Here is a 24,045-nt window from a genome sequence, read left to right as displayed (position 1 = left end):
TTCCTGCATCACATAACTCTTCAAAAGTTGAGTGGATCATCCGGAAGTTTTTATTCCACAATCGCATGTCCATTATCGCTCACATAACACACCTATTTGGCCTTAGATTGGAAATAATGACGGCTAGTGCGGTGGCTGCAATAGAAATAAAGCTGCTAGTGTTTTGAACATCCATCACCATGTTCTTAGAATGTTATCGCCAGAGGAGAAGTCTCATAACATCACTCAATGTTATGAGACTTAATTAGATGTGGGTTAACCCAGTGACCAAGCAATGTAGAGGAACTGACCTCCTGAGGAGCTGCGGCTACGAGGCTCATGGCTCTGCAGGTGACAGCAGCAGTGACCCAGCTGCTCGGGAATAGTGCCCACTATAAAAACAGTTATTTTCAGTATGAGCTGCTAGACAAGTTCGCTTCATGTCTGGAAGGTGTTATTAAAAGGATGATGTGCTTAGAGACATGTCTGGACATGTCCTTACCCAGAGGCGAGGGGGAGTAGGGACGGGAGCTGCCGGTGGAGAGGCGCCTGCCTACTGTCTGAGGAACATCTGCAGAGCTGGGGGACCCTGAGCCCACCTTGGGAAACCCCATAGGACTGGTGTTGGAGCGCCTCACTGTGCCAGACCTAGACAACACAAACACACATCACAAAAACACAAAGTAAAGATAGTGCAAGTAAAATTCAAGCCATTTTCAGAGATGTGAGGAAAAGGCTTTGTCTACACCAACACTGAACTAATTCAGAGGGTTAATGATACATGAGGGTAGTGCTTCATCAACGATTCAGGTATTCAGCTCTCTCAGGTGACGTCTTTTTTCTCCCTTAGGCTCATTTTAGCCAGTTTTGCCAGTTAGTAAACCCTTGTATGGCTGCTGAGAATAGTGTTACCTGCTGCTGCAAAGACTACACAAGACCTAATGAAACATGAAACAGTCAAATAAAGCAAATATCTTAAGTACAAACAGGACACACGAGAGAACCTTAACTCAAAACCACAGAGATTCAGTTAGAAACTAAAAAAATACTGAGAGCTGAACACACAGACAGGTTCAAAAGTTTTTCTCTTGAGGCACCAGCGGCTCGGGGGATAAAGCTAGAGGCTGAGTCCTCGCCGCAGTGGTTGCGGGTTCGGCTCTGGCCTCGGGTCTTTGCTGCATGCCATCTCCTCTCTCTCCCCCTTTCACACATACACTCTGTCCTATCAAATAAAGGCGAAAAAAGCCAAAAAAATATCTTACTTATATATTTCTTAATATCTTAATTTTTTCTCCCTCTCGTCACCCGCACAGACATCAGCTGAGTGTTGTAACACACGTCAGGGTCATCAGGGGTTGGCTGTAGTCAGCGAGACCTCACTGTGTCCGGCTTAGAGTAGAGCTGGTTGGGTGTCATTTTGGACCTGCTCTAGAGATTGTTGTTTTGGGACACAGCATGTTTAACCCTTTAACAACAGCCAGAGGTCATTGTTTGCATGATCTTGTTTGAATAGATCTTAAATCACCTTAATAGCAGGATCATTCTTTTTGCAGCAGAAAGTTATGGCTTCTGTCTTCCCTGTCATCAAGTCATGGCGTTATGTTACCTTACAATGTGATGCAAATGCAGTATTTTGCCGAAATTACATCAGAATTTCCCCGTAACAGCCAGTCATTGTTGTTTGCATAGATCAATACACTTTACAAAATAGCGAGAACATTCATTCTTTTTGTAGAAGCTAAGGCTTCTGTCTTCTGTGTCAACGTTGTATACTCGTAATGACATCACTGCGTTCAGTTACATGTGCTGAAAACAACACAAAAATTCAGTGTCATCAGATGAATGAATGATGAAAGCAGATCAAACTGCCTCACTGCACTCTGCTCATATTAATAAGCATATCTCAAAAACTACATAATGTACATGGTTCAAATAACTTTGGAGTTTTCAGAAATATTTTCTGTATAAAAAAATCTTTTGGATCAATGTTTTTATATTTTGTAAAATGTGATTTAAAACAACTGTCCAATTTTTGTATTATTATTTTTAATCACACTATTTCAATACTTTTTTTTAAAAAACAATGATGTTTTATGACCTACATAACCTTTTGGGTTGTGCAGATTTTAGGGATATGAGGCATTTGAAGATGCTCCAAGAAATTACATCACAATAAGCGTAAATAAAGCTTGAAGCACTGGTGGACCATTTCTACTGCAGAGTTCATGCGTTAAAACGACAGAGGGAACATAAACCGGTGCAGCCAAAAGTGCTGATGGAAATGCCCTATAGGGGTAAGGGACAGTACTCATCCTCTACATTCTCATTCGGACAAGCTGTTACTCCAAAAACACTGTGCAAATCTTCGTTTTCATAGCTACAATTACCACAGGAGGAATAGAACAATAAAATAAGCCCAATGAACACAAACCCACCCAGAAGCCAACACAATAAAACCTTTCACTAATAAACACATACACAGCTGATTGAGGCCGACAGTGCCTTGAGTATTCTCTGTTTCAGACCAAAAACTGTATTCTTCCTATGTAACAAGGTCTTCTCATAAAACCATCAACAAACCCTCCCAGCTGTGCAGGGAGATGCCTCAGACTCAGGCAGGTACACCCTAAATCTGATGTAATATCAGAGAAACTTTATGGCTGATGAAATAACAGTCTAGGCTTTCATTAGCTCATCAAAAAGTTCACTCATGGTCAGTGAGTGCAACATTAGTCACACAAGTTCACATCAACAAAGAGGCGCCCATTCCAGGTGTTTCAATACCAATCAGTAAAAAGGTAGATACAATGAAAGTGAAGTCAGGCTGCTTCCTTCACCCTCAGACCCCACAGAGGCTGCTCTTACCTCGGGGAGCTGTACAGCGTGGTTGTCGGACTGCTGGAGAGGTTCTGCTTGATGCGCTGGTAGTTGCGGATCTGGGTGGGAACAGGAATGGGGGTGGTCTCGGCCCGTGGGGACACCATGGATGTCTGTCCGGGGATGGGCTGCAGCTGCCTAGAGGGTAAGAACGGGGAGATGAAGGCAGTTAGCCAGTCCGCTCGATAGTGCTGCTGCCTCCATATCTGCCGGAGATCTTCAGGGGTATCAACACCCATAATAACTCCAATCTGCTTGTGTAATTAATAAAATATAAAGTAGGACAAATATAGAATGTAGGGATTTTTCTTCTACCGCTTAAAGTTCTGTGATTATTTTGGTGAGAAAGCAGTTTAAGGAACTTGAGTTTGGGCTGGCTGATCAGGAGGGCAGTCAGTTGGTAAAAAAAAAAAGGGCTCACATGTAAACACAAAGGCAGCACCAATCAGCTTGAAGCTGATTCTGCCGGGGGCAGGGCTAGAGGCAGGGCCGGCCAATAGCACGTGCAAGGCTCCTCCTCTGTGTTGAGCACACACAGGAGGGGAAGTGCAGAGCGGCACAGCTCATTTGCATTCTTTTGTTATTCCAGAGGAGACAAAATGTTCCCGAACATTGAGTCATGACCGTGTCACCCACAGAGGACCTTTACGTACATATAGAATACAAAAAAAGAGGAGGAGTGAAGAAAACGGCTGTTAGAGAGCGGCACCAGTCTGAAACCAGTATTATGTAATGATGTGGAGCCTGGGAGGGTCTATAGGGGGACAGAGGAGGAGGGCACGTGAGGCAATGACTAGTCCAGACAAAGAACCACAGAGGAGTTGCTTTGCTGGGTTTCCTCAATTCTAAAATATAAACCAGACCACGTGCTTTTCATCTCCACACACGAGAAGAAGACATTTTATACAGTAACCCATGATGAAGGCTTTCTATTTTTCCCCAGGTTGCTAAAAAAGCTTCGCAGATCCCAGTCGAGGCTTAATGTGGACAGAAATGCTGTGTGCTGTTGTTTCTTTGATAAAAAAAGGAGAAAGACAATATGTAGGTCAGTGAGAAGCTGCTTTTTAAAAGAGAAGAAAGAGGAGAGAGACTGGAGCTGAAAACACTCCACTGACCTGCTTTTTTGCCAAGTAACCCTGGAGAGGGGGATGGGATCAAACAATTTTAGCCTCTTTTTTTTAAATATATATATATCGTGTCACTTCTGTATTCACTCATCCACTCCTCCATGTCCTTATATTATCTCTTTCTTACATCCACCAACCTCTAGCTTTATTTACAACAATCATCTCTCGCAACACATCTCCCTCACTGCTCCATCTGCCCAAGAAAACACTGTGCTCCTCTCCCTCCATCTATGTTCTTCCTTCACTCCAATCAATTTAGGAGCTCAGAGGATAAACAGGGCTGTGATTTAGGAGGACAATTTAGTAACACCAGAAAAACTTGTGTCAATGGTTAACTAATTAATGTAAGCAGAAAACAGATGTCACTATAGAGGGAGCTGTAAAAGGACGGCAGAGAGAGTGAGTAAAGCTGGCAGCATGAACAGTTAGAGGGGGCTGAGAGAGAACAACAAAGACAGAACAGAGTGACTGCAAAGACAACGGGGACAGAGATGGGAGAGAACACTTTAGCTTAAGGGCCCTGACACACCAAGCCGACAGTGAGCATCCATTGCCTTGGTCGCTCCACTGTGTCCTGCACCGGTGGACGTTGTTGGGCCTTGTCAGCTTTTTGTCATCTGATTCAGTATGTGCTTTTGTAATTGCTGAATAAAATCACTCTGATTGGCAGTGCAGCTCAGCACACAAGAAGGGCAACAGAATTGAGGAAAGCAAGCAAAGAGTTAAAGTTCAGAGGGCGTAAAGTGGAAACAAACTTGTTCTTTAAGATAATACCCCTTTTCCACCCAAATTAGCATGCGAACACAGGTTTTTCAGACGATAAACAAAATATGGGAGATTGACTTTATTCCCACTTCACGTGAACACATCGCCTCAGCACAGGAGTCTGCCTTTCTGTCACCTTTTGTGTGCATTTATGTGTATTGTGTGTCCGTGCAATGTCATGGACAGGCCGGAGAACAGGTAAACAGTAGACAGCAGCAGGAACAGAGGTCTTTCAAAACCCTACAGTGGTTTCTTCTTTTTATATATCACATACTTATTCAGTCTCTTTCAAACTCGGTGCAAATGTATTTGGATCAGTGTTTTAGTAGCTTAGGAGGAGTCAGAGGGTAATTAGTGACGGTTCATCTTGCCGGTTACGGAGCTCAAATTACTGTGTTCCCCCTGGTGTTGTGTTCCCATCAATGCTGATTAGAGCCGTCGTCAATAAAAACCCGTGTCTACCGCAGAGTAATTTGACGTAGGTGTGAATGCTGATCGTACACATTTCAGTTGCATTAAAAAGCCAGATGTTAGCAGGTGGGTATGCAGGTTTTTTGTGCAGCGGAAATGAGGCTTAAGATTTACATCTTTAGTCCTGATGGATGGTGGTGTGGGTAAATATGCTTTGAGATGTTGCAGGATTTAGAATCACCTTAACATTTAATTTCTTCTTAAACTACATTTAAGAAAAATTACAATGAAGTTACCTTGTACCTTTTTTCAACATTGGATTGTGTTGTTAATGCGCTAATTGGCTGACTAGCGTCACAATGGTCTTCCAGTTTCCCTTTTTGAATGAAGACTAAAAATGACCATTGTCTGCTAGTAAGGAGTTATTTACTCTCACCCTAACACAAAAGTAAAAATAACTTTTTGGCCGAGGCACACATAATGTGAGGCCAAACAACAGTCTCCTTAGTCGCCTATAGCTCTTTGATGTCAGTTTGGTGTGTCAGGGCCTTAAGGCTGTTTTCACATGCAAGCAGGGAGATAAAGGAAGTGTGAAGCCATGTCTGACTGCAGGCAATTGACAGACTTTTTTAATGACACTTGGGAATACAAAGACCAATTTTACGTTATGTAAAATTTGAAGAAAAAAAAAAGAAGAACCAACATTATTACTTATACTTATAAAATGCCTTTTTTTGTTAAAGTTAAAAAGTTTGATGATCAACCTCGAATGCTGTGAATAATTACAATGTTCTAATGTGGAACAATGAAGTTATGTTATCATAAAAGTATCCTTTCATTATAAAAAGCTTTTTTTCATTTGATTGGATGTTGTTCATGTTGTTGGTTCCTCTATTCTTATACGCAAGACATTACTTTTTGTAAATAGAAAAATAAAAAAGATATTGCCAATTATTTTGAGATAGAAAAAAAAAAATCATAATATCCTACATCCCATATCTTAGCATTTTAAGACTTGTGAAAGATTGTTATACCAATTAAGGCCATATTTATAGGTTAATGAATTGAATGCCCTCTGAAACTTATTAAGGATCTGCAGGAATGCTGTGGTAATAAGATAAATATGGCAGCAGGATTTCTCCAAATTTCAGACAGTAAAATACATTAGCATTAGTTTTAGTATTAAATAGGGCTGCACCTAACAATTATTTATTTTTTATTGATTAATGTATTGATTATTTTTTTCGATTAATCAATTAATCTATTGATTATTTTTTAAATTGATCTTACTATTATTTTTTTATTACTCAATAACTATAACAACTAATTTACTGAAAATAACATTTTAAAACTTGTACTTGTACATTGCAGGGCATTATTCTCCGACAAAACATAGCCCTGCCCTAACTGGTAATCTGTGTTTTACAGTCTGATATAAAGTCTCTCCTAAATAAAATTAATGCAAGAGCTTGTTCCACTAAAGGAAAAAGAAAGTAATGCAATCTACATTTAGTAATCCAACTTAATTCACTTAACAAAAGTTACTCTGTTATAGTAACAAACCTCAAATCTAGCAGTCCAACAAAACATCTTACAGTAAAATTATTGCAATTTGCAACAGTGCAACACTATAACTTTTCTCTAAAAGAAATAATTATAACTAGTACATTCTTTCTGCACCAAAATAGTCCAGCCATAACTGGGGATTAAGGGATACCGCTGCCTGCTGATATGAGTGCCGTATTTTCAGATTTGTAAACACATAATCCACTCATTTATGAAATTATACAAATTCCTGCACAGCTGATAACCCAATCCTGAAGAGGTTTCAAAATAAAATGCATTGTAGCAGCAACTGATGGCATTCTGTCCACAGAGACACAGTCAGATAGCTTTTGTTTTGAAAGGGAAGCAAGGAAGTTGAGGTAAAACAAACATCTTTGTATTTCCTCATCTCCGTTACAGGGAGACATTTAAAACTGCAGTATAAAGTGGTATAGAGTTAAAAGGGTAGAAGGTGGAACAGTAAAATATAACTGCTGGAGATTATGCGTGTGTATTGGGTATGGAGAGAATCAGTAGGAAATGCTCCTAACTGGATTTAAAGGTGAAGAGAAAGAGGTCAGTAAGTGCTCTCATGTTGGGAACAGCATGTGTTTGCAGTACATGTGAGCATGTTTTGATCTTCCAACACACAGCTGAAGCACAGTGAGAACACTCACACTTTGTTATTGCAGGACATTTTTGGTGAGTGTGCGTGTCTATTCTTATCCTGCAGCCCTGGTGGGTCAGGTGCTTTATTTAGCGCAGCACCACCTTGTTTGGCTCCATGTCTGATTCATAACTTGCTCATCAAGCAGACTGGGAGGTGGGCACAGAAATTCACTCCTGACAAATGGACAGTGAGTGTGTGTGAGATGTGGTGTAAAGCTGAGAGGAGCTTGTTTTGCTGGTGGTCTGAGAGACAGAGATGGAAGAAACAAAGGAGGCCGCATGAAGAGGAGAAGAAATGACCTTACACACATACTAATGAACTCAGGGCTGTGTGTGGAATAGAATGACACAGCATCGTGTCACACTTCCATTGGATAGTCTGTCTATTTTATTCTCTGACTCTTGTCAACATCTAGTTTATCCTCTATGAACTGTGTATTGTGAAAGCAATGATGCCTCCAATAGCTGTACTGCTCACTGAAGAACGGTTCCTGTAAAGATTTGCTTTCTCTTTATAGAACTGAATGTTTTTGTTTATAGCTTTCAGCATGACATCATTATGAGTCATGCTGATCGAAAATACAGGATGACAGATGACGTTGTACATGTTCAAATACAAAACATTTGGATTTCTGTACAATATCTAAATCTATATGTGGGTAGCATTGTACTCACCCTCCACACATGAGGAACTCACTGGACGGCCGACGCCCCGCTCCAACTGGCTGGTCATCTGAGGAGGGAGAGAGAAGGGAAGAATAGAATGATGAAGGTGCATCAGGTTTTACTTCAATCTCACTCAGAAAGCCAGCTGACACACCAGAACGCTCTGCACTCTGTTTACTGTTTGAGTGGAGGTCTAGCAGGTGGATAGATGTGTAGATGTGTGTGTGTGTGTGAGTGTGTGTGCGTGTGTGTGTGTCAGAGTGTGTCCCGACTGTTAGTGGGCTGACGTCTACAATTACAGCATGATATGGTTAGCAGCTGTCTAATTTACTGGCTGGGGATTTGGTGACGTGGTATGTGTGTGAGAGTGTGTGTGCTGTAGGTATCATTGGCAGGTAGTGAATATCACTTCACTACATGTGTTTAGAAGCCACGGCATGGTGTGTCTGTCAATGAGTACAATTTCAAGACATATGTGTGTTTCTATAGAACAGATGTCTGGCACGTATTTCAGTGTCCATAGGTCACGTGTATTTCATACAGTATATACAGTGAGTCTGGGAATATACCCCACCCACCCACCCTACCCTGCCCTGCCTCCTACTGCCGGCTATGGATGCTTCCACACAGTCTGGCCTTTACTGTGTACAACCTCTGTCTGCAACTGTACACTATGTAAAAAGATAAGATAAAGCCTCACAATTTAGATGTTGTAGCAGCACAAAGACAGAAATAATAAGTACAGGGCAGTAAAAAAATAAAAATAAGAATAAATACAACAAAAGGTATATACAACTAGTATAAGAGAGTAAAAGTGTGTGGTCATTTTCAACATGCTGGCTGTTCAGTGAGGGAGTTAGTTCATCCACCTTGTTGGAGAGCGACCTCACGTTCAAATGTAACAATTAATATAAGAAAAGCTTTAAATATTTTGTCCTTCTTGATCCTGTCTGACTTTTACACTGGCTTTCTTGTCAATCGCATCTCCATATAGTAAATGGTGAACGGACGGGACTTGCATTGTGCTTTTCTAGTCTTTTGACCACTCAAAGTGTTACAACACTACATGTCACATTCACACACGTTCACACACTGGTGGCCGAGGCTACCGTATATGGTGTCACCTGCTACTCAGTAACCATACATACGAACTCACACTCTGATGGCACAGCGTTGGAAGAAATTTGGGGTTCTGAAGGATACTTCAACATGTTGCATGGAGGAGCTCGGGATCGAACCACTGACCTTCCAAAAACAGAACGACCCGCTCTACCTCTAAGCCACAGCCTCCCCATATCCCCTCTGGGATGTCTGCCAAAGGAACTCAGCTCCATCGCAGTGGCGCAGTTGCTTGTTGTGGGTCTTAGTGACCATTGTCCAAGTAATACCGGGTAAGTAAAATAAAAAAGCACACACAAAAATACAGAAAACTCTCTACCAGTGCAACGCAACTCAAATGTTGCAGTGATGCAAACCAAGTTAAAAAAGAGTAAACAAGATACAGAAAGTGCAGAGCCATAAAAGCCCATAAAAGAAATAATATTGTGACAGCTGCTGCAACAGGCTGTCTCCCGCACGGAGCCCTTAAGTTAATTTGTTAAGGTTGATAAAATGCTTAAGCTTAGCGCTGATTATGTTTAAAGTTGGGCGCTGGGCATGACAGATTATTTTCTTCTTGAAACTTGAAAATTTTCACCAAGGAACTACACAGGTTGGTAAAAACACTGGAAATGCCACTAAAAATAAGCAACAAACGCCTAACCCATTGCCAGTAGAGAAGAGCTGTGTACATGACTCTGATGAGCATGCCCATATGTTTTTTTTAGCTGTTGTCTGATGTTTGACATCACAGCTGGAACGAAATGTTACAGTGGGTTTTTTTTCCTCTATATATCTCTTTCTTATTCAGTCTTACTCTCAAACTTAGTGGAGACTACAATTTTCAATGATGTTAAAGTTCTGCTTGGGCGGAGATGGATGGTATTTTCTGGTAGTGAATCATTGCATCTCGCTGGTATAGGGGCTAAAATATGCATGTTCACCCGGGTGTTGTATTTCCATCATTGCCAATCGGAGGCAATAAATACCTGTGACTACTGCAGAGACTACCTGGAAGTGAATACCCATTGGTACCTTTCCCATCAAATACAAAAGGCAGATGCTTGCAGGTTAGTTGGTGTTTTGTACAGTGGGAGAGGGGCTTCAGACAGGTGAGTTACACCTGTGACTGTATTCCGGGGAAATACAGCAGTGGGTTGGTGTATTTGCATCATGTGTGTTGTCACTTACAGCTGTCAGTGGAGATATGAGGCACCAGGACAAAGTCGTCAGTGTCACAGGACGAGTTTTTGCTGCTGGTGCTGCCTGCAGACTCTTTAGACAGCTGCAGGAAGTTGGGCGAGCCGAGCGGAGGGGATGAAAGACCATCTTCTGCTAGTGTCTGCATGTCTGGGAGAGACTGTGTGTTCATGGACAGAGAGAGGGGGAGAGAGGGAGAGAGTGAGAGAGAGAGAAAGAGAGAGAGAGAGAGAGGAGAAAAAGAGGATTAAGTTGTAGTGTTCCTTCTGAATGATGCAATTAAAGCTTCCAGACAGGGCAGTGCCGACTGTCAAACTAATGTAATCATATTGTTACAGAGAACACTGACATCCTGGGAAATGAACTTGCCCTGCGTTCCCATTGCTGCTGTGCATGGCAGTAGCAGTCGCTACAGTTGCTAAACCACCAGTATTTAGATTAGAATATAAATCAAAGGAGTAAAATGTGTCTTAGCAATTTGTATTATGAAATGAATATATATATTCTGATGAAGGGTGTGTTTATTTTCCGTTTTTAGGTACTATGTGTATGTTTTCAGGCACTGCTTGTACTGAAAGGCACAATCGAAGCACAGCATGAAGGCATGGTTAATATTTTATTACCTTTGTTACAGTATAAGTGTAATCCCTTTTAATGAGGATTTATGAAGTAATATCAGACTCACAGGAGGTGAGTTGTAGCGGATGCATGGGGAGCTACCACATGAGCTGTCCGTCACTGCGCTGGAGGTGCTGGGGACTGGCACCGGACACGCTGAGGGAAACAAATACACCATTAATCATGCTTTTCAGTTGGATGATGTGAAGGTATAGTACAGCTATATATCCTGCTTGGGAATTTGACCTTTGGGCTTACATTTTTTAATGGTGGATGAAGGCTCCAGGAATGGATGGCTGAAAAACGCATCTGCAGAGTGAAATCAAGACAAATGTAAAAATATGTCAAACCTCAACAATACATTTATCGTTACAGGTTTAAAGACATGACTCTTTAGATGCCACTGACCAAAGTCCATCCTGTCTTTCTGATTCCTTTGCAGCAGCCCGAGCAAAAGGTCACCAAGTTGTTGGGATGTCTCCCTTGGGATGCTGGGTAATCAGAACATGGGGACATTACTACATTATTTTTTGCATGGTGCCTATAAAATGTACAAAATAACAACACAAGTTTGCTGCATGCCACAGTGTGCACGATGGATCTAATAAAGTCTTGGTTGCAATCTGTGTCAGACTGCACAACAATAATTATGAGGCGAGTCATATGATGCTATGAATGCTTGGAAACTGTAGCCCCACAGAGTAAATAGATTGAACACCCATACTCGTGGTTCTGTGAGGCTGGACTGAGGCACAGCGGAGCTAAATGCTAACCTCATGCTAATATGCTCATGACGACAATGCCAACATGCTGATGTTTACAGGGTTCATACAGACACTGCAAAATGAAATTCAAGGGCTTTTTGAAACATGTTTTCATTTCCGAGGACTTCATTAAAGTACCTAATTAATTGACAAAAAGATACATTTTTAATTTTAAATAAATGATGCAACCAATGTCTGTCTTTAATGAAAGGTGACTTGTCACATCCTTTTAAAGCAGAACTGTACAAAATCCTCAACAAAACATTTGAGGGGCATGACAGCTCTGGTGCTTATACTAGCAGTAATGGAATGTAACCAAGTACATTTACTTAAGAACTGTATTCAAGAACAGGTTTTTCATACTTGTACTTTACTTGAGTATTTCCATTTTATGCCTCTTTATAACTATACTCCACAATATTTTAGAGGCAAACATTACACATTTTACACTATTTTTTGATTACTTTAGAAACTAGTTACTTTGCAGATTGAGATTAATACAAAATATATATCAAATAAAAATTGCGATATATTACTATAGATTGAGTTACACATCGGTATATGAAGTAATAATAATAATAATTATTATTATTATTATAATCCAGTAATGTAAAATAGGCTGCATTATTCTGAAATAGGCCTCGTAATGAGTACTTTTACTTTTGGCAAGCTACTTTACGTACATATTGATACTTGAACTTTTGTAATGTTACTAGTACTATTTCATGACATGACAGTTATCTCTATCAGAGTATTCTTACACTTAAGTGTTGTTAATTTTACTCGAGTTAAATACCTGAGTACCTTTTCCATCACTGTACAATACTTTAATGCACCTTTTTCTCAGGCTTTGAAAAGTCCCAGTCGAGATAAAAGTTATCAAAGTTTGAGCAAAAAATAAAAAGTTGAGCAATATCAGATAACAAAACTGTTATCTGATATTGCTGATATTAAAACCACAGTTTTATGTGGTTCATTTAAATCTCAAGGACTTAGGCATGCAGTGAAAAAAGACCTTTTTTCAAGGTATTCTAGTCCTTGATTTTTTTCTCCGAAAAAGCACTTTGAAGGCACTCTGTGCGAAGCCTGTGTTTATCAGGTACATTTGTTGCCAAAGTCACCGTGTTAGCAGAGCATGTTGACAGTTGCTAATCAGCAATAAACAGCAGAGGCTGATGGAAATGTCACTGATTTACAGGTAATTGGTCATAAACCAAAGCATTGATGAACACCTGATGAGGTTAGTAGGTGAAAAGTCAGAAAGTCACCAAAGTGATTATAGTTCAGCCTGACAGGAACATGACTGTGTGTGCCAAATTACATGACATCACATCCAAAAGTTGTTGAGATATTTCACTAAAAAAACAAAAATGTCCACCTGCTGCTGGACTAGAGAAGTAAGGCCATCACAAGCATTAAGCTCTTTTACAGGCAGTGGGCTAAAAGGAAATGTAACGTGATAGCAATCGCAATAATACTATCAAGTCCATAAAAACAAATAACTAGCGTCAGTGTCAGTCAAGAGTTAGAAACAGTAATAAAAACAGTAAAAGAAAAAAGTTTAATAAATAAACAAACTGCAGTGGTGAAAGATACATAACAACAGCAAAGCAAAAGAAACAAAATAACACAAAAAATGTTGAAAATAAAAACAATAAAAATGTCTGTAAATAAGCCAAAGCAGGAGCACTGTACAATAAACATATCATCTAGCATACAATTTAAATGATCGACTGGCACATACTGGTGTAATTTCAGTATCTCTTGTAGATTGTTTTTGGTGAAAAGAAAACTAAAAGCAAATTAACTGAGCTGATATGAGGAGTTTCAAGGGATAAAATTTCATATAAGACTGTGATAAGAAATGGATTTGATTTTTTAAAAAGGAAGTGAGGTAAAAGGCCCTGAAAAACAAATTTCAGTCAGGAACAAAGTTGTGGATTGCTTGCATCAGGCTAAAACACACGCAAGCATGGGCATGTTATCGCTGGCATCACCCATCTGCACAGCTCTTAGACATTTTACCACAGGTTTTCTCACAATTGTCACCTTTCATCTGGGACAGAAGGAGCCACACAACAAAAGACAAGAGGCTTTGCAACTTACACAGGTTGTAAATTCTTGTTCTTCTCGTAGAACATCCTCAGGTCTTGGGGACTATTGGCCTGAACATATTCATATAGAAATTGGTTACACAGACATTCACATCTACAAACATGTTTTTACTGTTTTCTTGTGTACAGAATTAACCTGGAAAGGTGGCTTGCCAACCAGACACTGGTAGATGACCGTCCCTATACTCCACAAGTCGGCTTTGGCATCATAGTTCTGGGACATGATGACCTCTGGGGCCTGATGGGGGAAAGGTCACGAGTACAGATCCAGAGCAGGGAGAGTTATACAACACACGGGTGATGCCAGTGATAAGATGCCCATGCTTGCGTGTGTTTTAGCCTGATGCAAGCAATCCACACACACACACACACACACACACACACAAACAAAGATATGAGTAGAAAGACACTGACCATATACATAGGTGACCCACAGAGTGTGGCTGCCATCATGTTACTCTGGAGGTACCGTGCAAAGCCAAAGTCAGCTGCAGAACACAAGCGGGAAAGAGACCAGTCAGTACACATGTTTAATTATTACAAGCAACAGAAGCCACTATTGTTGGATTCTGGAGAATGCCTGGGAGACAAACACTGGGAACAGTCACACATGCAGAAAATTGTTTTACACTCAAACCAGAGCTGAGACAGTGATGGAAAATGCCATCAGTGTCGTCAGAAATGCCTTATTTACAACACTCCAGTTCCCAAAATAATATGTTTTGAGTTTGGATAGAATAGTAGGTTTTTTTTGTCAAGGTCGGTGCACTTTTGCCTTTTATTCCCTTCAGATTAAAAGTATTTCACATTAAAGACAAAGACAGCATGACAAAGAAACAGTTAAACAGTATATACTGTTTAACTGTTTCTGTGTCATGTTGTGTCATTTTTAGCCCTCTGGCACAGTCACAGCTTGATCAAGACACTGCAAAAACACTAGATGCATAAGTGTACTGATGTGAAATCCAGCATGTAAAAGTTTCTGAAAAAGTGTAGCTCCAAGTCACTATCTACTGGTTCTAAATTCCTGTGAAGAGAACGTATATCAGAGAGCAATAAAAAAGACCTCTTATCTAACTCTGTCACCTATTTTGATGCGGATGCCGCTAATGTTGGACTTCTTGCGACCCACATACGACAGCAGGATGTTCTGTGGTTTCAGGTCACGGTGGATGATTCCTTTGCTGTTGAGGATGCGCATGGCAGCAGCAATCTGCTGGAGGAAAACCCTTAATGTGTCTTCTCTTAGTGTCCCCTTGGCTAAAGAAGAGGAGAGACAAAGAAATGATGTAAACTGGATGTAAACAACTTTTGCTTGTTACAAGGAAACTCCCCACGCAAATCTGCTCATTAAGATGCACCTTCTTGCCATCATCGTTTTCCTGGATAACTGTTTTAGGGCTGACCTTTTGATCTCAATCAGGTGCTCCACATCATGGAGTCTCAAGATTTGATATAACAAAAGCATTAACTCAACACTCAGAAACTGCTTCAGCCTCTCTTAATTAAAGCTATGTAATAACGCTGAGATTAACTGTGTAAATTATGGCAGTGAAGGTCCGATCCAGGGTTTAGTAAACTGAGTCTATTCTGATGTTAGACCAGGGTCCTTCCTCTTTTTCCTCCCTCAATGGCTACAGTTACATGCACACCAACGCTCCCCTGTTAATCCAAATATGAGAATATTCTGACATAAACAGCATATTCTGTTTAAATATTCCATATGAGGCCATTTTCCAAATTTAACATTTTCCGATTAAGACGTGGGATATGCTGCCATCATTCTGGTTTTAGGAGCACATTTGGACATATATACAGCCAATTCGGAATATGCTTCTCAATAGTCGGTTTCACTACTGTTTGCGACACATGACCTCTTGTCTGTTTACATTTGGCTCTGTGTGTTGTCATGGATACATTGTATACAAACACATAGCCAACAGTATGCAAGGCAGAAAAGCCTTCATTTCTGATTGGAAGAGGAAACACAATGGCTTTTAAAAATTATGTCAGACTTGGATATCAACAGTTTTTTTTTTAGAAATGCACAAATATCACAACACCAACCTTTTCAAGAAGGTGGTTGAAGGAAAGATTGCAGGAGACTAAGGTCGCTTGGTGCAAATGTCCTCCACTGGTAGGACATTGTAGGAAAAATCCTATTTTGATGCAAAAAGCAAAATAGCAAGCAGGTCCAGGTGTGCTACTTCTCCATATATTGATGTGATAAATGACATGTTCTTAAGTACATTTCATTTCATAAAATTACTTTTGATACTTAAGTACAGTGAATAGGGTCTGACCCTGACACACTCTGTAAAGTGGAGATGTGGAGCAGGTACAATATGCAGCAGTACAGTGATAAGGGAGCTGTTCAACCAATGCAATCAGTGCCTTTATGAAACATAAGTGGTTATATAACAGATGGACTGGCTAACTGCTTTTCCTTTGGAAGGATTCGAAGAAGCCCACATGACTATTAACTATTCACAGCAACTTAAATGTCCCATCATGTGTGTTCAGGAAGTTTTGTGATTCTCTTTAAACATTTATGTCAAATGTGGCGAGTTAATTGTTCAAATGCTGTGAGAGGAGAAAAACTGTTCAGTTTCGTGTCCGAATGAGAGAGGAGCATTAAAAAAAACACAGAGATTTTGTTAGTGTATGTTTAGCTACTGTATGTGTGAAAGCTGTTATTGACAATTTAGGGCTGCAACAACAAATCAATAAAAATGTATTATCATCGATTATATAATGTATTGGCAACAAATAAAATTATCAATTCATTGTGTCCCATTATTATTACTCACCGTTTCTCTAGCAGCGCTTGTCAGGAGCGTCTCCACTGCATGTCAGCTGCAGCACATCTAGAGAAACGGTGGCTCGCCGAATTTTTACGCAACAGTGAATATGGTGTTTTGATGATTATATTGACTCTATACCACCTTTTACGGCAGTTTAAAAGTCTCTCTCTGTCACAGAGATGAGGAAATACAAAGACGGCTGTTTTACTCCAACTTCCCTGCTTCCCTTTCAAAACAAAAGCCTTCTGACAGCATCTCTGTGGACAGAATCCCATCAGTTGCTGATACAAGGCATTTTATTTTGAAACATTTACAGGACCATGTTGTTGGCTGTGCGGGAGCTTGCAAGACTTGCACGAAATTAGTGGAATTTGTACTTGTAAATGTGGAAATACAGTACTAATATCTGCGGGCCGTGACGCAGCAGCGACTTCGCAACAACGCTGCATGTGTGAACACTAAAAGCATGAAACGCGCTGCTGCCCGGCGAGGCTGAAGTCAAACTGAACATACGTCGTTTTTTGTCAACTCACAGTAAAAAACGTAACGGTATGTTGTGAAAGCTGTCAACACTTAGTTTTTGAATTGTTTCATGTTTGATTTTGTAGTTATTTATTATTCATAATTTATTTATTTTGACAGCTCAGGGATGTTCAAGCAATCCCCTGTTGTTTTTAACAAAGTGATGGGAGAAAAAAAATGCTTATTTTATTATTATTTTTATTTTTATCTTTTTTAAATCCGATTGATCAATTAATCTGAAAAATGATCAATGATCAATCAAATGTTCAAGCAGACTGTTTATGCACTGCACCTTTTTCTCTGTTGTCAATGAGAATCAGTTTTTGAGCAAAGTGACAGGAGAAAAAATGCTTCTTTTATTATCATTTCCATTTTTATTTTTTTTTAAATCCGATTCACTGATTAATCGAGAAAATAATCGACCGATTAATCGATTATCAAAATAATCGTTAGTTGCAGCCCAACATCAATTATAAATATTTGACAGAAAAAATATTTCATTCAAAGTCCACTCACCAGATTTCCTCCAAAGCTTTTGTCATGTGTAATGTGGCTGGCAAGGGCTAAAGGCTGTTGAAGATCTCTAGTAAGTGGATCCTGAGTAAAGATTTTTGAGTCTTACTTCATTTCTGAGGTTAAGAATGAACCTTTAAGCTCAGTTATGGTGATACATGTACTCTCTTCAGCAATTTTCTTGAATCAGTGCTTGTTTAATGTCTTTCATATGGACTACTTCCTGTGTCTGATGAAGAGACACTACTTCAGGTTAATCCTGGGTATTTCCTAAATCAGGATTGTATTTCATTCAGAGACATGGATTTATTAACTGTCTGTTATCTACATTTCAAAAGTATAAGCATGAAACTTGACATTCTCGTTTCCTCACTTGCAACTTCACAGCCATCCTACACCATAATGGCGTGGACAACACAAAGGTGGCGACACCCCCAAGTCAGAACCAGTGGTTAAAGTAATGGTGGCCATCACTAAGAGTGAGATTGTCTCTTATTTATTTTTTGTTTTTGTTTGTAGTCATGTCAGACTTTGGCCAGGGGGAGGACTGTATTGTTGGCTAAGTGCACACCCATATGTCCACATCTGGATTGTTTTATGTTCTTCAGTTTTACTTTCTAGTATTTCGAGCCTCTGAAACATGTGAAACAGAACGTTCACTGTCCATTTTGTGTAATTTCAGCTTCAGATGACATATTTCTCTATGACTAGAAATGCTGACCTTTGTTATAAACTATCACAGAGGCATAGACACTGTGCTGACTGCCCCTGAACTACAGAACGAACCCTTTGTACAAAGCTGTAGTGCCCCCACCCACCCCCCACCCACACACTCCCAACCCAGAACACATGTATACATTCACTCACTCACTGACACACACTTAGACACACACTTAGACACACACACACACACACACACACACACAGTTGCAATATTGCACTATCCATCATAAAGAGAAAATCAATACACAATCACATGCACACATTTCCACACCACACTCACAACAGCTGCATTTACATGACTTTTCCGTCACTGCTGCATAACTAGTTTTGTTTTGATGAACAATAATGTGTGTGTGTACGCGCGCGCGCACGTGTGTGTAGCAGTAGACACAGGTTCTTACCTTGCAGATAGTCGGCAAGATCCCCTCCATTACAGTACTGTGTTTAGGGACACAAACAATCACTGTCAATAATAATTCAGGCTCGACCCTGTCAAGCTGAGAAGAACATTTTGGTATTTGATTATATATGTTCAGATAATATCAAGTTCAACATTAATCTTCTGAAAGACTGCAGCTTTATCTGTGCTGACAGTCTCTGCAGGAGTCCCGTTAGCTCTCAAGAGGAACAAGATCAGACAGATGAGGTTAGTGTGGTGGGTTACAGAACTCAACTGCTGAGTGGATCAGAAAAGACAAGTTGGACTGAAAAAAACTACAGTCCACCTTCACAGAATAGGAATCCGCAGTCTGACCCTGCTTACTTCATCCAGCTCTCTGGTTCTGAGGTGAACTCCATGTACAGATGGATGACGTATCCAAGAAAAACCAACATAAAGCCCACCATGGGATGCATAGATTCTCTAAACTCTAATGGAGGGATGAACAGCGTCCGTCCAAAATATATGAACTGATTAACTGATTGAAGCAACTCCTGCAACTCGGTTAGTGTGCTTAAATTAATGTTTTTCCTCAATGGAGTCTGGTGGCTTTGATGAGAGCATAGATTGGGAAGTGAAGTCAGAACAGTCTGTCTGATGGAAAGTAAAAATTATGAGAATATTTTCAATACAGCATACATTTAAACTGAAGGGTTTTTTTTTAGGTGGGACTTTTTTAGGTGGCTAAAATACATTTTGTTGCTGACCCCTCCACAGCAGTACATTGCTTAGCTTCTGTGTCTGCTTCTCGAAAGTGGGCCATCCCAGACTGCAGTGTTGGAAATTAGTGCTAGCCACCAGCCAAATGCTGGTAAAATATGCTGCTAGATTTGCTTCACTTACCAGCCAATAAAACAAAGGTGATCTAATGAGACACTACTAAATTTTGGAGTCCACCAGTCACAGAGGCAGATGGACAAAATGTTAATATCCAATCCTGCCAGACCGCCATCTACTGTAGGTAATGCACTGACTTTGGATAAGTAACGCAAACTACCTGATAAAGCTGAACTAACTCTGGCCTTTTTTTGATCACCATTCAACTGCTGTGTATTCATGCTCTGGTTAACTACCCTTAATACAAAGAACTTTGAAGAAGCTTAGCAGAGCTTCACACTTAAATGATGACAGAATTTAAAGGCGGTGTTAGATTTATACTGAATATACATAACTACGAAAAGCCGTTTATCTACCGCGACTAATTTCGCATCTTGTATTTCATCTGTTAGCTCTGAAAACAACCTAATGAACAAACCTGATGATGTAAATGAATGTAACCTTGCCCTATGATAGTTGATCCAGACACGCATCATTCCAGAGGATTATTAACAGCGTATACTGTAGAGTTGTCTAAACATAGATGAAAACAAGATTTGAAGCAAAGGCTTTCGGGGAATATGATTCCTAGAAAACACAGGGGTGTGTTTCCAGTGAGCAACCTGAGATGCAGTCAGGGTTTGTTTTCTACCCTGCAGCCAGCTGAGTGCTGCAAAACCAGTGGAGAAATTTGGGCGGGATGCAGAAAGAAAAACAAAAAAGGAAAAGGCAAGAGAGCACACTGACAGGGAGGGAGCAGTGAAGCCAGTGAAAAGGGGAATAACACATGCAGACAGCCAGTGCTGGGGGTAAACCATTACATCATGTATGTTCTCACATATGCTACTTTAATGAATAAAGACTTGTTACGTAAGTAATTATTTTTAGAGTAAGTAATAAAACAACAAATAACACTGAAAACAAACTCTGAACATGAGTGCCAACAGATGAAAATATGAGCCATGACTCATCAAATGTCCACACAGTCACGTTTCTATACATACCTCCATGACCAGGAAAACGTAGTTGGGTATTTCCTGGAAGAGAGGAGACACTGAATCAGTTACAGAAGCCATTTACCCCGAAGCAGCTGTCAGCTCAACCAAACGTCCACAAGGAAACAGCCACAATACATCACACCAGCATCTGCTATCTCTGAACATGGATTTTGTCTCATGAGATGTCTTTTTAATGCTTGTGACACAGTAGTCCTCAGCAGTTTCAGGAGTATTATATAGTATTGTATTGTTCTGCACTTGAGGAGAACAAACATGTTCATCTATTATGAACACATTATCTGTAGCCTAATAAACAGCACCAAATTAAGCATTATACATTGTAAAGTTAATGGTGCTAATAATCAGGTTAAACATGGTAACATTTTACAACATTTAAAAAGGAACACATGTAAAAACATGTAAAAGGGAGTCAGTTGCTGAGGTATTCAGTGCTGGAATGTCTCCAAAGGGCTGGGGTGATGTGATAATTAACAAGGAATAACATTCAAAAGTTAAAAATTTATCAAGAGAGCCATCAGGAAGATATATCTGTATCAATGGTTCCTTTGAGTCAAACAATATTACTCTGGAAAATGTATATGCACCTCACAAGGAAAACCCATCACTACTCAATACACATTAGAGCAAATAACAAATTTTGGATCTCAATAATTATTCCAGGAGCAGATCCAAGTGTAGCATTAAACCAACAAGTAGGTAAAATTGGGAGGATAAGTTAACCGAAAAAAAAACCCTGATTTCCACTGTTGAAGTTACTGCAGACCCTCAGTCTCTTGGACATCTAGAGAATGCTACATTGTGATGTCAGAGGTTATAACTTCTCATGCAACAGACCAACTATTTTTAAACTCAAGTAGTAAGTACTATGGCTGCCCTTGCAAAGTATGCACTGTTGCATGCAGTATGCACACAATCAGGACATACTACTAATTCTTCATAATACTGCACCCTGAACTTTGTCCCTCTTTTTCATATAACTGTTACCATGAAGATAAAACAAATTGCCATTCACCAAACTCAACAGAGACGGAGGTCAACCCGGAGAGCTCTGCTATTGTTACTTAACGTTTAACTTTAAAATTATAACTGCATACATTGTGGATTCTAACATTATATGTTCATTTTATTAGCCTACATATGCAATTTTCTATCATTGTTATTTTCATTCATTCTTGTTGGTGGTTATCTGTATGATTTGTTTTGTTCACTTAAACAATATACATTGCTATTATTACCATGTGACTGGTCATCAGTCCCTTGAATGCACTGGCATTCATCTTTGCGGCTTCTGTCAGCTTTCACCCAGCTGTCAAGATGTAACGAAGCTGCAGCTGCGCAGAGGATTGTGGGTAAGAAAAGCCAGAAAAGCATGATGGCTTGCACACTGCAAAATGCGGCCGGATGTAGTAGGACATCCTGGTATTTTTGGCATACTGCATTTCACATACTTTGTATTGGGACATACTAAATCTTTTTCTGCCATACTAAATAGTATGGTAGTATGGGTAGTGGAACGCAGGATCATATTGAACTGTTGGTTACAAGGCTTTTGGTTCGGTAAACGTTACAGACAATGCTTTGAACTATCCTGTAACATCTGGAAAATAAGATAGAGCTGAAATTGTGCGAAACATCATGTTCTCAGTGCCACTGTGTTCAACAAGGCAACACACACTCTGTAACAACAGTACAGAACAGGCAGCATGCTGTCTGCCCCTCCAACCCCCAAACCAAAACACTCTAGCGCTGCTTTTCTACAGTCCTGGGCTTGGCTTGGCTTGGCTTGGCTAGGTTTATTGGTTTGGTTTGGTATATCAGCTCATTTGCATTTCCATTTCAACAGTGCTATTCCTCTTTTAATTTTGTGTGGGTGTTCTTTGTGTTTTTCCATCACACAGCAGACAGGTAAAAGAAGCTCACCTGTCAGAGGTGAGCTGTGTGCAGAGTTGCAGTGAGAGTTTGCAGCTCTTCATCTAAATCTCATTGAGGCTGTTTCTGCTTTTACTTTCCTCCCTGCCGTATTAGGAGACTTTTTTTGAAGAAGAAGAAAAGCTGTTATAAAGTTACGCGAATTTGGTGATAAAAACATTTCATTATTATTTTGTCATTTAAAAGCTTTTGTTGTGAAGCAGCAAAGTAAGGAAATGTTGGGTTTTCAGTAGCAACTTAAAAGACTCCTGTAGGCTATATGGCTGAAAGCGAACATGAAACAGTAAAATAAAGTCTTAAGTACAAGCAGGACACAGGAGAGAAACTAAACCACAGATATTTATTTAAAAGCTACAAAAGCACTGAGAGCTGAACGCACAGAGACTTTAAAAAAAGCGCCTTTCTCTCTGTTCTCCTGCACAGATAAAAGCCTCATTCCCACGGCACAAAAATCCCACCAACACCCACTAACATCTGGCTTTTTATTGCAATGAAAATGCATATGATCAGCATTCACACCCAGGTCAAATGACCCTGCAGTAGACAGTAATTTCAGCTCCTTTACCAATGAGATGCAATAATGTGCCGTCACTAATTACTGTTGGTCTCCTCTTAAGCAGCGCTCAAACATTATTCCAAGTTAGTCTGCACTGAGTTTGAAAGAGAGACTGAATAAGTAAGAGATAAGAAAAAATAAAGCAAATTAACCCCTGAAAAGTTCTCAAAGACCTCTGTCCCTGCTGCTGTCACCTGTTTATCTGTTCTCTGGCCTGTCCGTGACACCACAAGGACACACCAACAAAACAACTTCTGATGCAATGGTGTGCTCACTTGCAGTGGAAACGCAGTCTATTGCCTTTATCGAGCGGGTTTTCCTGTATCTGAAAGACCTGTGTGCACACGCTAATTTTGGTGGGAAAGGGGTAAAAGATGACTCTTACAACACACAGACATTTGTCTCAGGGGGAGAAGGGGCCTTTTGGGGTTGGCTGCAGTCGATGGGATGTCACTGCTACCCACTTGAGGGCGGGCATTTTCGCTTTTGGAACTACTCTGGAGAAAGTCCAACTCACGTGCAGTTTGGCATGGCACAGCGCATCTAAACTGATGATGGAAATGCAAGTGTGCAGCATAGTTGACTTGGTACAGCCAAAAGTGGTGATGGAAAAACAGCATACCAGTGAGACTGGGAGACATGCTACGCAAAAATAACTATTTTTAGTACTGTAAATTTATCTAGGAGATGGCAAGAGAGTGGTAGATTAAAAAAAAACCCAACAGCATGTCACATCTGCCACACAACAGTAGGTCACATCAGTGGTAATACTTCAAACATGTCAACTCATTTACACTGACTTCACCCCAGTGTGTCAATCGGATGAACCAGATGGAAAACAAGGAGCAACATAACGTTATCCCTGCAGCATTTAGGCAGCCATCACAAACT

At 40.1% G+C, this 24,045-nt stretch overlaps 1 protein-coding gene across 3 annotated transcripts in view; it reads right to left on the bottom strand.

Moving 5' to 3' along the window:
- ulk2 (unc-51 like autophagy activating kinase 2) overlaps window positions 1-24,045 on the bottom strand; it is a 50,218-nt gene that overhangs the window by 10,545 nt on the left and 15,628 nt on the right. For 2 of the 3 annotated variants that reach the window (XM_042486261.1, XM_042486259.1), the window contains exons 4-17: window positions 20,655-20,687; window positions 18,797-18,833; window positions 14,920-15,093; window positions 14,248-14,321; window positions 13,970-14,071; window positions 13,826-13,884; window positions 11,364-11,446; window positions 11,214-11,264; window positions 11,023-11,111; window positions 10,329-10,497; window positions 8,049-8,106; window positions 2,845-2,994; window positions 482-627; window positions 291-371 (exon numbers count right to left, since the gene is read on the bottom strand). In XM_042486261.1, coding sequence (XP_042342195.1) covers window positions 291-371; window positions 482-627; window positions 2,845-2,994; window positions 8,049-8,106; window positions 10,329-10,497; window positions 11,023-11,111; window positions 11,214-11,264; window positions 11,364-11,446; window positions 13,826-13,884; window positions 13,970-14,071; window positions 14,248-14,321; window positions 14,920-15,093; window positions 18,797-18,833; window positions 20,655-20,687 — 1,306 coding nt within the window. The remainder of the gene's footprint in view (window positions 1-290; window positions 372-481; window positions 628-2,844; window positions 2,995-8,048; window positions 8,107-10,328; window positions 10,498-11,022; window positions 11,112-11,213; window positions 11,265-11,363; window positions 11,447-13,825; window positions 13,885-13,969; window positions 14,072-14,247; window positions 14,322-14,919; window positions 15,094-18,796; window positions 18,834-20,654; window positions 20,688-24,045) is intronic. The other variant, XM_042486260.1, reaches the window with a different exon arrangement.

The sequence above is a fragment of the Plectropomus leopardus genome, chromosome 5 (genome assembly GCF_008729295.1).
Source record: "Plectropomus leopardus isolate mb chromosome 5, YSFRI_Pleo_2.0, whole genome shotgun sequence".
NCBI lineage: Eukaryota > Metazoa > Chordata > Actinopteri > Perciformes > Serranidae > Plectropomus > Plectropomus leopardus.
Note: the sequence above shows the minus strand (reverse complement) of the source record. Positions and strands in the feature narration are given on the sequence as shown.